This window comes from Engystomops pustulosus, chromosome 9 (genome assembly GCF_040894005.1).
Source record: "Engystomops pustulosus chromosome 9, aEngPut4.maternal, whole genome shotgun sequence".
Taxonomy (NCBI): domain Eukaryota; kingdom Metazoa; phylum Chordata; class Amphibia; order Anura; family Leptodactylidae; genus Engystomops; species Engystomops pustulosus.
The window spans coordinates 59919609-59933495 of NC_092419.1; the positions used below are offsets into that span (position 1 = coordinate 59919609).

The 13887-nt window shown below is 41.3% G+C and overlaps 1 protein-coding gene across 5 annotated transcripts in view; it reads left to right on the forward strand.

The window, feature by feature from the left end:
- LOC140077099 (coagulation factor VIII-like) overlaps window positions 1-13887 on the forward strand; it is an 810463-nt gene that overhangs the window by 381232 nt on the left and 415344 nt on the right. For all 5 annotated transcript variants that reach the window (XR_011849697.1, XM_072123989.1, XM_072123990.1 and 2 more), the window contains exons 16-18: window positions 275-463; window positions 3601-3871; window positions 8335-8514. Coding sequence is in view for 4 of the 5 variants with exons in the window: in XM_072123989.1 (XP_071980090.1) it covers window positions 275-463; window positions 3601-3871; window positions 8335-8514 (640 nt within the window). In the remaining variant the exon portion in view is untranslated. The remainder of the gene's footprint in view (window positions 1-274; window positions 464-3600; window positions 3872-8334; window positions 8515-13887) is intronic.

Sequence of the window (13887 nt, forward strand, 5' to 3'; positions counted from 1 at the left end):
TCAACTTAAGTACAAACTGCTTATATATATCATGCTTGAGAATTTTTTGATGGAAGAGACGAAATGTCGCATCATTATGGTGGAATAAATAGACTTCACTTTATTTAACGGAGTGCTGCTTCATTGCTGTTTGATTCTGGATTTGGGGGGTCACTGTCAGACCCTTCTGAAGACCTGCACCCGACTGTTTTCTGCATACACGGTGCTGCTCCACATCTTCTCCTTGGTTTTTTATAGATATATATAAATATACACTTCTGTTATTCCCTTATAGGTACAATTTAAGAACATGGCTTCTCGTCCATATAGCTTCTACTCTAACGTTCTAGCAGTACCATGGAAAGAGAAAAATGTTGCCCCACAACACACCCGTACATACACAGGAAAAGTAAGCTCTCAATTTGGACCAACAGATGTTGAAGAAGAATGCAGAACTTGGTTTTATACATCTAATGCACACCCGGTGAGCTACAGTAAATTTCTAATTTCAAAACTGAAAATAGTGTTCTCTTTTAAACTTCTAAATCTGTATAAAAATTGTAGGCAATTTTTGTTATTATCTAGCAGTTACTCGACATGTGATTCTTCATATTATGGATTCTAGATGTACAGGATAGATAGCTAGTATATTTAATCATGGATTTCCCTAACTCCATTGGCTAATTTACATAGATTTTATAGTTGTTGATGTTTTGCAAAAATTTTTTTTTTTAGAAAATAAACATACATTTTTGCATTGTCATCTTCTTTAACAAAGTTAATTAAGAGCTTTTTTCTGCTTCTGATCTCTTACAAACATGTACACATCATAGTGCCTGGCATTCTGAGCAATAAAACATCATTCTGCTCCAGGTGTGCTTGGGAATCATTCCTCAAAGTCTCTCAGTCACCATTTGGTACCTTTTTGGCGCATAGCAACAATGGTTTCCATCAGCAAGATGGAAAAGCTGAAGCAGCCTCCTGTGACATTATCACAAGCATGTGCTGCTGACCAATAAAACTATAGCTTGTGCATCTTAGACACACCCACACAAACAAGTGTGGAGCTTGTATCTAAAAGGCTGAATAATATACATAAGTTGAATTGTCATGGTTTATTTAATGACAAGAAAAAATTCAGTATTATAACTTTTGAAATTACAGTTCACAATGATACAAGTACCCCCACAAGATTTATTAGATTGTTCCAAAAATAATACCACAAAAACACTTTATTAGATCAATTCAAACAAATCTATTTAAAAGGACAACTGTCAGGATCGGAGGTAGTGGATCCTCTGAACCACTGCGGACGATGACACAAGCCAACACCTGGGACCAGAATCTAAATAGCTCCCGGTCTTCACCAGAGTCCGCCACAAAGCAGGATGGTCTTGCTGCGGCGTGGTACCACCAGTCTGTTCCACAGGCGTGACTTGTCTGCAGTGGCAAAAAAGTTCAAGGTACAGGAACCGCAGGCAATCTCTTAGTTGAGGACAGGCAGAGGTCAGGACTGGCAGCACAGGATAGGAGTCGGGGACGTAGCAGTTGGTCCAGGCAGGCAGCGAAGGAGTGTAGTAAGGAATGGAACCGGGGTCACAACAGGAAATCACAACAACATCAGACAAAGCTTTCTCCAAGGCACGAAGATCCAGCAGGGTGTGATGGGAGAAGCAGGTTGAAATAGCCTTCTGGGAAATGGCCAGCGCCAAATAATGGTGCGCTGGCCTTTTAAATTCCCTGAAACCTAGGAACACACGTGCTTGGGCCACGGATAGGAATCTGGTGAGAAGTGCCAGGTTAACAACAACCTACACCGTGAGCACCCGTAACAACAACATACGCTGAAAAAGTCCACCAATGGTCAAATAAATTAATATACATGATAAATAGACCAAACTTATAAATAAATAAACTTATTAACAAATAATTAGCAAACTCTGTGCAGTGCTGCGGAATCTGCAGGTGCTATATAAATAAGGAATTATGATTATCACAGTAACCTGTATAAAGGTATAGAAGGTATAGTCTGGTTAAGGTATGGGTTTGCTTACAAACAAGCTGAGGATAGGGAGAGATAAGGTGTGTAGGTGTTTTATTACATTAGTTAGGGCTCCTGGCAGCACAGCACCCTTGGTCTGGATATGCATGTGTATGTGTCCCTGTCTATGTTGTCTTTTTAAATGGATTTGTTTTAATTGATCTAATAAAGTGTTATTTTATGCATTCTATATCTATCTATCTATCCATCAATATTATATGCATGTATGTATGTATTTAGCTAAAACTGCAGCACAGCACATGGGACAGATTGAAGACTTGGAGAAGCACAGTGCACATATCACTGCTCTCTCTCTCTCTCTCTCTGCCATTTCCTGTTTCAAGAATGCAGTGAAGGGGGGGGAGGGGTGACTGTGTGCAAGAGAGAGCTGCAGCTTCTGTCTGGTTGATTATTTGTTTATATACAAGTGTAGAGAAAGATGAGTATGTACAGGGAGAGAGATAAGAGTGAATATGTTTTATTACATTAATTAGGGCTCCTAGCAGCTGAGAGCAGTGCAGAGAGGAGAGGGGATGTGTCTCACATGTACTCATTCCTATTCAGCCCAGTGTGAACAGGATGTGATCAGCAACGGCATGCCCTACAACATATCAATATATTTAAATGACCATTATCTGGTACATTTACTATGTGCAGTTTGCCCGTGTAGTGTGCAGAGGGCGCTAAATTCATAATTTGTGGTGCCCATTCTTCATGAATCTAGTGCCCCCTGCACTGCTTTGTCAGAGTGTACCATGTTTTATTTTGCACTTTTAACATAGGGCAGTGAAACATACTTTTGTCAGACTTTGCATGTTAATGAGGCGCATGGTTCGACTGAGCATTAAAATTTTAGAGCAGAATTTTGTGTCACGGTGGGTATAGTGCAGTGTGCGCCACAAGCATGTCTCGGACATGTATATGTAGAAGCAGTTTGCACATAAAAGAACGTGCAAAGTCTGGCAGAAAACTGGTGCAGGGGTTTTAGTAAATCTCGGCTCATGGAAGTACACAAAGCTTCTTCATCAGACTGCCTGGAGGTTTCTCTAGTGCATTCTAGGTGCGGGTGATTTAGTAAGCCACTCCTGCCCAGCTAAACTGTGTTCTCACATCTCCATGTGGTCCATGCACTCTGAGAGGCATCTAACAACAGCAGCTCGTGCATTGAGTCCTGTCAAAGATTCTGACTGTTTTCTCAATTCCTCCCCTAATAAAGAAAGGACACAGAAGAGTTTATGCTATTGTGCTATTAAATAACTATGCTATTGTGCTATTAAAGGCAACTTTTTAAATGAAATAACTTTGATTTAGCTACACAAAGCCCTCTCTGAATCCAGACAAACAGCAGTGAACTCATCACATTCAGTCTTAACCCTGTCTTGCTTTCCTTTGAAGGGACCAAAATCTCAGTATACTGAAGAGTTTGGTTGACAATTACACCCAACAACCACCCAGTGTACTGTGCAAACAAAAGTTTCTGTCAGATGTTATTTAAATCCCTTGTGATAATCTATAATAACAATACCATTTAAAAGTCAGTAAAACTTTAACATGAAATTTATCTTATGATTTTCTCCAAGTACAAAGACTTCAATTCTGGACTCTTTGGACCTCTGCTGATCTGTCGACCTAAAGTCTTAAAAAGATCCAATGTTCTTCAGCTATCAATGCAAGACTTCTCACTTATTTTTATGGACATTGATGAGACTGAAAGCTGGTATTTCAAGGACAATTGGCAGCAATATTGCCCTTTGAATTGTGATTCAAAAATGGTTTCAACAGCTTTATGTCCTGCAGCCTGTAATATGGAAAAAGATTCCAAAGAATTGCTGCTTGAGCACATTTTTCACGGTATGTACTTAAGTAACAATTATAAATAATTATCTCTGAATATCCATTTTCTGCTTTTATTGACTAAAATGTGTTGGTATCAAACAGAATAAAGTCATTCCCTGACTTCTGATTACTAGGTACATACAGACCTCTCTGCCCACCAAAATTTCAAAATCCAATTTTGACAGGTGCTACATTTACAAAATATATCTTTTTCTACTTACATTTGAACATCAACTTAACCCTTTCCCACACCCTATAGTAACTCTTTCTCATAGGATGCCGGTAATTCCTGCACCTTGAAGTAGAGTTACATCATGGTAATTGCCCAGGCTCTGAAACTGAGCCTGTTTGATCCTGGCAGTATGCGGTAGCTGGGATCCCGCAGTAACAGCCGGGATTGCAACTATCCTGATCCCGCCTGTTTAACACTATAGACGCCACTGTCATAGTGACAATCGGCACCCTCCGTGCAGGGAGGTCCGAGGCCCTAAGGTCCGATAAGGAACCCAGGGCTGCCTTCAGTAATGCACGATTTAAAAGTGCTAATGTAAGCCTATGCAGAATGAAAAAAATAAGCTCTAAAATACCTCTGTAAACAAAAAAATATAAATCTCCTGCCCCTTAAACCTTTAACAACCCGAGATGTAATAGCATGTCACGGGTCAGCTGCCAGTGCATGGAGAAGGCTCACGAGCCAAGCCATCTCCATAGATGGTAAGTCTTTGCTGCATATCGCAGCAAATACTTACCGGTAACACAGTTATCCGGTGTTAACCTGCACATCGCCGCAGGCAAAGCTGCCTGCGGCTTCAAAAACATGGCGGCACATGGGCGACGCCATCTTGTTGGGGATCTTAGCTCCCTGTGACGTCATCGTGGAGCAACAATCGGTTGCTATGACAACCTCGGGTCTTTCGAAGAGGCTGTCTCATTTTAACCCATTGATTACAATGTGCACAGTAGTATGGCAGTATATGGTAGGATCATCCAGATAGGCTAGGGTTAAAGTACCTAGGGTTAAAACGGGGTATTATCGTAATCGTGATGACCCATAGAATAAAGACAACACGTTATTTTAATGGTACAATGAATTTCCAGGAAAAAAATGCTTAAAGGAAACCTACCACTTGAAGTGGCAGGTATAAGAGGGAAGCTGCTTCGGCGCAGGGAGGTACGCGGTACGTGCCCGCGGCTCTCATTCACTTCCTATGTAGCCGCGTGCACGGTCGCGCGCATGGTGGGCCGAGCGCGTACCTCCCTGCGCCGAAGCAGCTTCGGCCATAAAGTTTAAAAAGTGTTTTAAACCGCGATACTGCGGTTTAAAACACTAACAAAAATAAGCTCTGGCACCAGCTCACCCTGAGCTGGTGCTCGGTAGTTCCCTCTTATACCTGCCACTTCAAGTGGTATGTTTCCTTTAAAACCAATAAACAAGAATTAATGATTTTTTTTAACCAACACCAAGATAGAGTTAATAATATCTGATTATTAGCTATTGAACCCCCTGTATATGATGTACTTGAAAAGTGGATCTCATACACACAAAAAAAAATAATCTCCCATATGTCCAAATTACAAAAAAATAAACATTTTATAGTCTGTAACATATGACAATGCAGATCTGCTCTGAATGGCGCTCCTTCCCTTTTATGCCCAGCTGTGTGCCCTTACAGCAGTTTAGGAACACATATGGGGCATCCTCATACTCAAGAGAAATTGGGTATCAAACTTTGTGGATATATTTATCCTTTAATACTTTGTAACAGTTTAATTTTTGACCAAAATTAATGTATTGTCTAAAAAAACACACTTTTAAAGTTGATTTTTCACATACAGAAGGGTATAGTTTCTTAAATGGCATAATTTATGCTATTTAGGCTTCTCAAAGTCAATTAAACCTAAGCAAGTGCCTCAAAATAACAGATTTGACAATTTTCATAAAGATGAAAAAAATTGCACCCAAAATTCTGAACCTCCTAAGAACCTAGAAAAGAGAGAGGATGTATTAACCCCTTAACGCTCTGTGCCGTAGCTCTACGGCGCAGAGGTATAAGAAGTGTATGAAGAGGGCTCACGGGCTGAGTCCTCTTCATACAAAGGTGGGGGTTTTTGCATTTTGCAGAAAACCCACACTGCTAATAACCGCGGTCAGTGCTTGCACCGATCGCGGCTATTAACCATGTCATTGCCGCCGGCAAAGTCGCCGGCGGCGTTTAAAAAAACGGCGCCGCGCGGGCGCCGCCATCTTTATTGCGATCGCCGCGCCCCCGTACGTCATCGGGGGCGGCGATCGGTTGCCATGGTAGCCTCGGGTCTTCTTTTGACACGAGGCTACATGGCTTCTGCAGATTCGTTACAATGAGCCAGTGGCTCATTGTAATGAATGTGCTGCAAAAATGGCATATGTTGCAATACAGTTGTATTGCAGTATATGGTAGGAGTGATCTGACCATCTAGGGTTAATGTACCCTAGATGGTCTAAAAAATAGTGGAAAAAAAAGAAAAAAAAAGTTTAAAAAATAAAAAAAATTAATAAAATATTAAAAGTTCAAATCACCCCCCTTTCACTAGAACGGATATAAAACATAATAAACAGTAAAAATCACAAACATATTAGGTATCGCCACGTCCCAAAATGCCCGATCTATCAAAATATAAAAGCAGTTACGGCCGGCGGTGACCTCCGAGGCGGGAAATGGCGCCCAAATGTCCGAAATGAGACTTTTACACCTTTTTACATCACATAAAAAATTAAATAAAAAATGATCAAAATGTTGCACAGACCTCAATATGGTAGCAATGAAAACGTCGCATCATTTCACAAAAAATTACACCTCACACATCTCCAAAGTATGAAAAAGTTATTAGCGTCAGAAGACGGCAAAATTTTTTTTTCTTTTTTGTACACATTCGTTTAATTTTTGAAAATGTATTAAAACACAATAAAACCTATATAAATTTGGTATCACCGCGATTGCACCGAACCAAAGAATAAAGCTGAGGTGTTATTTTGAGTGCACAGTCAAATTCGAAAAAACTGAGCCCACAAGAACGTGACGCATGTGCGTTTTTTTTTTTCAGTTTTTCCACATTTGGCTTTTTTTTTCATCTTCGCAGTACACGGCATGTTAAAATAAATAACATTACTGGAAAGTAACGAATTTGGCAGAAAAGGTCAGCACTGTGAGGTGTAGCAAGGGATTCAATCCGTGTGGGTGCTAGCTGCTTTGATCCGGCCCGAGATCCAGTAGTCACAAAACCAAAAGAGAAGGCAGCCGCACTCCGTTGTCCTAATCCAAAAAGTGTTTATTCACATGTGGATGCAAAGCTACGTTTCGGCTAGCTCAATGTAGCCATTTTCAAGCAGTGAAAATGGCTACATTGAGCTAGCCGAAACGTAGCTTTGCATCCACATGTGAATAAACACTTTTTGGATTAGGACAACGGAGTGCGGCTGCCTTCTCTTTTGGTTTTGTGATTACTGGAAAGTAAAATTTTGAAGTTGGAGAGCGAGAAATGAGCGGAAAAACCCTGCGTCCTTAAGGGGTTAAAACCCATGCCGACATAAAGCAGACATTTGGGAAATGTTATTTATGAAGTTATTTTGGTGCTATGACTATTTGCCTGAAAAGCAGAAAATTTTGAACTTTGAAAATGAATAATTTTTTGAAATGTTTGCCAAATTTCCATTTTTTTCATAACTAAACACAAAAGATATCATCAAAATTTTTCTATTACTTTGTTTTCTCGGCACACATTGTACTTCAATCTCAAAATCCTCTGGATAAGCGTTACAAAGGTATAACCTCCTATAATGACATTGCAAATTTAAGATATCAGGCTTGGTCCTAAAGGCCTAAAATAGCTTAGACCAGAAGGGGTTAAAGGACATCTACCATCAGATTACCTGATGGTAGATGACTATTATATTCTTCCCCGTCCTGTCCCCATGTGTCCCAAGCTTAATTTCTTATATCTTTGCATGGCTGCATTTCTGTAAAAAATAAGTTTATAAGATATGGAAATTCACCTTCCTTTCTCCTCTTGGAAACATGCCCCCTGCAAGCCTCCTGGCATTCAGAGGACAGAGAAGTATGTGGGTGTTGGAGCCTGACTCCAGACAGCTCAGGAACTCCTGGCAGACTCAATCCACAGGATTAAAATGCAGAGTGGGTGGTCCCTTTTATAATTCACAGGAGCTACTGACTCATTACAATATTTTCATGCAGAGCAACTCACTGCAGTAAATTAGCTATGTCCTTAGCTTTGGGGGATAGATGTGCCTTACAGGTTCCCCTTAAGAACAAAATTACAGAACCTATTTTGTTCCTAACACAAGGACTGCCTGCATATCCAATGTTAGGAAGCTTTCTATTACAGATATTTACTATTTTTGTGGAGTGATCTAGTCTAAATTTAAAGGGAATGTTAGGTGTTGCTAAAAATGACATATTAATAACGGTGTCTTTATATTCTAGCTATCAACGGATATGTTGGTGACACAGTACCTGGACTGGTTCTGTCTTTGGAGAGAAAGGTACGATGGCATCTGCTAAGCATTGGGAGAAAAGAAATAATCCCAGTTCAATTTCATGGGAATATCCTCACCAAGCGGAGCCAAAAAGACCATCCCATCAATATAGTGAACTTGTACCCTGGTAAGATGGAAGCTCTTGTTTATGTTATAGTTTTTAAACTTTATTAAACTTTCTAACTTTTGAGATCCATAACATACATTATATTAAAATATTTACATTATACGGAAGGCACAAACAGAAAAAAAGGCAGATGTATGTGGGTGAACAAATAAAAATTTTATTGAAATAAGTGTGGATCATAAAAATAATTAAAAACCCTACATAGGAGGGTGAAATAACAAAGTGAGCAAATTGCATAACACAAAGAATGTCAAAGCAAATACATATAGGTGAATACACGGCTACACCATACAGAACAAAGATTGCAAAGGTCAGGACACAAAGATATATGGTAGTACTCTAATAAAAATATATTGTAATAGTAATGCCCAACATAATTAAAGTGTAGAAAAGAAGGGTGATATTACCGTGTAGAGGATGGTAACTGGGGGGAGAGGATGCCCTATGCGTATTGCCTGGCTCACGGGCTTCGTCAGGGGAGGCCGGCATACAGAGAATGACAAACTTAAATACTAAATGCTGCTCTGACATAACAAAGCCCACAAATATATATATATAGGTATAAAGGAGGTCGGGTGGGTGGGGGAGCCTAAGCCTAAGTCTCGCCAGAGCAGCATAAAACAATCATGTTCCAAAAAAGGTTAAAGTAATATAGACAGAAAAATAAGCCATACAAATGTATATACTTAAAGAATAAGTAAATAGAATATAATGTGATCACAAAGAAAGTGTACAAAAGGCACAAAGATCCCTTACACCCATTATGGCCAAGACAAGGAGGACCCAAAGTAATAAAACCCGGGGATAGCAGCAAGGAATTAGTCTAGATGTCCAAAATCCAGGAAAAATGGTAAAGAAAAGGGGGGGGGAGTGCGGGAGGGAAAGGGGAAGGGCAGAGAAAGGAGGTAATGTCACTTAAAGGCGTCCACAAAGATCCAACAGGGTGTCTTAGAATAAGCAGGGATTCCCAGGAAGAGAAATCAAGTCACAGATCCTGTAAGTTAGAATATTCTCCCGTAGCATATGCATAGTTTGTTCATAGTTTGTGATGGCTCACAGGTCCCTCCATTCAACAATTGTGAAGATGTCTAGAACTTAAACAAAGGAAAGGTGAAGTGAAACACAGAAAAACAATAACTACCAAACATAAGTGATGTTAAGGGGCCCAGAGAAAATAAATAAACACTGTAGGGGGTCCAAGTGACATTAATTATACAGGTTTAAGTCAAACAATAAAAATTATGTGATGTTTGTATGTTGTGTGATGTGAGATGGGTGCGTGTGAGTGACAATGGAAAAATAAGTACATCCTATAACGTGAAAAATTAAAGAGCATGAACGGAGGAAAGGACAGTAAGTTCAGAAGTTCGCATTTTATAATGTCCAGTGAACAAAAGTTCCTCATTTAAGCCCCTAGGGGCAATGGTATCCAGTGTGTAGATCCATCTGGATTCGCTACGCAATAATAGAGGTGTGAGATTGCCACCTCTGATGTTTAATGCCACTTTTTCCAGACCCACAAATTTAAGACCTAGTGTACAACTGCCATGGTATAGTAGAAAATGAAGGGCCACCGAGGTGAGTTTTTTTAACTTTTTGTTGATCTGCAGCCGCCGTACGAATTGTAGCCAAGTGTTGTTGGCACCTTTTTCGGAATTCCTGGGCGGTTTGTCCCACGTAGAGCTTGCGGCAGGGGGAAATAAGGATATAGATGACTCCCTTTGTTTTACAATTAATGTAACTTTTGATTTTGAACTTCTTGCACCCTGACTGTTTCTCAAACTCCAATGTCCGTGGCACAAAAGGACACACCGAACAGTCACCGCACGGGAAAGAGCCAAGCAGACGCATGCCAAGAGGTACAGATGGACGTTGGAAATGGCTCCTGGTCAGGACATCCTTTATGTTTTTAGCACGTCTTGCTTTCATTTGTGGTTTGTCAGTAAGGAAGGGGATAAGCCTATTGTTGCTCTTGAGGATGCCCCAATTTTTCTCCAGAATTTTGTAGATGTCAGTCCACTGATTGTTAAAAGTGGTGATCAGCCTAGGTCTTGACTCTGAAGGGTGCATCTTTGTTTGCAGTTAATCTCGTCTATCATTGTTGCATGCTCGAATAAAACCCTTTGAAATGACCCTGCGTGGATAGCCTGTGTTTTTAAAGCGTGTGGTTAGTTCGCGTGCATGATGTCTAAAATCCTGCTCGTTGGTACACGAAAGAATTGACCCGCGGGTATTCCTTTTTTAAAGTGAGCTGGATGGAAACTAGAAAAATGTAATAAGCTATTAGAGGCAGTTTCCTTTCGGAACAAAGAAGTGGTAAGCTTGGGATGTACATACCTGATGGTAACGTCCAAAAAGCCCACTGTAGTATCCGAAATATGGGCAGTGAGCTTGATTTTCCATGGGTTGTTATTCAATAGGTCGATAAAATTCTGGCAGTCATTGATGGTACCTGTCCAAAGGAGGAGAATGTCATCGATGTACCAATACCAGCCTGCTACCCAGTTATTAAAGGCGTCCAGTTGGTATACCACACTCTGCTCCCACCACCCCATGAATAAATTTGCATAGGATGGGGCGCATTTAGCCCCCATGGCTGTACCTGACACTTGCTTATAAAAGGTCCGATCAAACAGAAAGTAATTCTAATGTAATATCAGGTAAAGGAGGTCTAATAGGAAGGAGTCTCCTATACATAGACCATTCCTTATCCAGATAGTAAGCGATGGCATTCATGCCTACCTGATGTCCAATGATCGTATATAGGGCCTTTACATCCAAAGTGATCATCAGGATTGGGACAGATGTTTCAAATTCTTCTATCCTCTGGATAAGGTGTGTGGTGTCCCGAACAAACGATGGCAATTTTGTGACTAGTGGTTGGAGAAAAAAGTCTAGGTAAGTGCACAATTTTTCATTTAGGCTCCCGATTCCCGAGACGATTGGACGTCCCGGGGGTTTTTCCAAGGATTTATGGACCTTCGGTAACATATAGAAGGTCGGTACCATGGGCTTGTCAGTAGTGAGAAAATGCGTTTCGTTCTTGTTTAAGATACCAGCCTGCAGGTCTGCTTTCAGGAGTCGGTCGGTCTTTTCTTTGAAGATCTGAGTGGGATCTGAAGGTAAAACAACATAAAATTTCGGGTTACTGAGCTGTCTCCTTGCTTCTTCAAGATATAATTCTAGGGGCCAGATGACAATATTACCCCCTTTATCAGCTTCCTTAATTAGGAAGGATGTTTGTTGTTTTAAGCCATTCAGGGCTTTCTGTTCTAGTTTGGACAGGTTTTCCATTTTGTTGTTGTCTAATCTAAGGGTCCTGATGTCCCGTAGAGTGGATTCATAGAATATCTGTAACGCAGGAAACAAGCTGAAACTTGGTGTGCTTTGTGAGGGCACACGTAAAGTAAACTTCCTCCTACCTTGTTCCATGGAGCTTTCGTCAAGTAGGTCCAGTTTATCCCTGAATACCTGTCTGTCTTCGACCGGAAGGGAGTCCAAAAGGCTAATTCTGAAGGCTAATTGCCTACAAAATAAATACAAATCTTTTGTAAGTTCAAATTTATCGAGACGATTCATTGGGGAAAAGGTAAGGCCCTTTTTGAGAACAGATAATTCGATATCACTATCACTATGATAGGTAGACAAATTAATAACTTGTAAATCAACTGAGTTACCATTGTTTGTGGTCTTCTTATTCCTGGTGGATTTAACCCACTCGTAATTCGGGGACCAGACACGGTGCTTCGGGCCTCGTTTTCTAACATTTCGCTGACTGGACACTGAGTCGTCTTGGGAGTACTCTGATTCGCTGAGATTGGTAGACTGTGAGTCTTGTACATGAGCGTCAGCAGTTGGCTTGTGCTGTATAGCTCTAGAATGGAAGCGTCGGCCATTACCACGGTGTGTCCAATGGTAAGCTTTGTTTTTCTCGTAGTCCCTCGTAGTCTTGTATTATATTTTTCTCATATTTGTCAATAGTTTCTTGTAATCTCTTACAAAATGGTTCAACCAGTGTATCTGAGTCAAAGACAACCAAGCGAGATTCTAGATTTTTAATTTCCATTTCGTCCCCCATGACGGCCCCCTGGAGGTTGCTTCCCCTTCCTCTGTAGGGACAGGAAATTGAGAGTTTTATTAAAAGGCCCTCCCCCAACCTCCCACCAGTGTTTTCCTGTCCCTACAGGGGATAGGGTTGAGAGTAAATCCTCTCTCTCTCCTCCGGGGGGGGGGGGGAGGTATGGATCTCGTACCTCTCGGGGTGCTTGTCCTCCCCAGCGCTCCCTCGTCCGAGCTCCGGGCTCCACTTGGGGTCTCCAGTGCTGGGCTGCCATTTGTGGCGTGCCGGCGGCCATACGACTCCTCCTGGGGTCCGCAGCGGCCGGCACACGATCCACCTGTTCGCGCGATGCCCCACTTCCGGTGACCGGAAGTGACGTCGCGGAGACCTCGGCGCAGGAAGTGAGGCAGCCTGGGAGACAGGCGGCCACTGATGACGTCAGACGCCGGAAGGTGAGTATTTAGAGGCGTGCAGTGTAGTTTCACTTCTGCTGAGGTCTCCATGGAGCTGGACAACATGGCGGATGTGGCTGAGACGCGATCCCTAACCCTGGGTTCCGTGAGTAAACGCTTTGGAATATGTGGGAATTATTCCCTGTCTATTGCCATTATTTTGGGGTCTCTTATAGGGGTCTTTACTGATGTAGTTCTCCCTATCAGGAGAGAAAGATCTCCCAAAAGAAAGGGAAAGAGACAAACCCAAAGAGAAGGAGCCAGATAAGGATAGGCCTAAAAAGGCTCCTTCTAAGCGTTGCTAAATTTGTAATGCAAAATTGGATGCCTCATATAAGAAGAGCCTGTGTAAAGAATGTTTAGATAAAATACTTAAGGAAGAGAAACCCTCATTTTTGGATGAGTTAAGAACCATTATGAGGGAAGAAATTAAGGCCTCTAAAGGGCCACCCTTGAAAAAACCCCGAATTAGTCCTGAATACGTAGAGGATGATGAACAGCCTTCATGCTCATACGAGATAGTCAGAAGACCAGGATGTCTTTTCACAAACTCAGGTGGTTAATGACCCCAAATTTTTGTTTGCCAATGAAGATTTGGATAGCTTAATAAAGGCCTTAAGGGACACCCTAAGAATTGAGGATAAAGTAGAAGAAAAATCCATGGTAGATGAACTATTCGGGGGACTGAGACAGAAGAAAACGAGGGTGTTTCCAGTTATCGAAAACTTAAGGGGTCTTGTGGTAGATGAGTGGAGAGAACCAGAGAGACGGTTAATTGTCCCTAAAGACTTTAAAAATCGCTTACTGTTTGACCCAGAAGAGACAAAATTGCGGGAGAACGTACCCAAAGTAGACATTCCT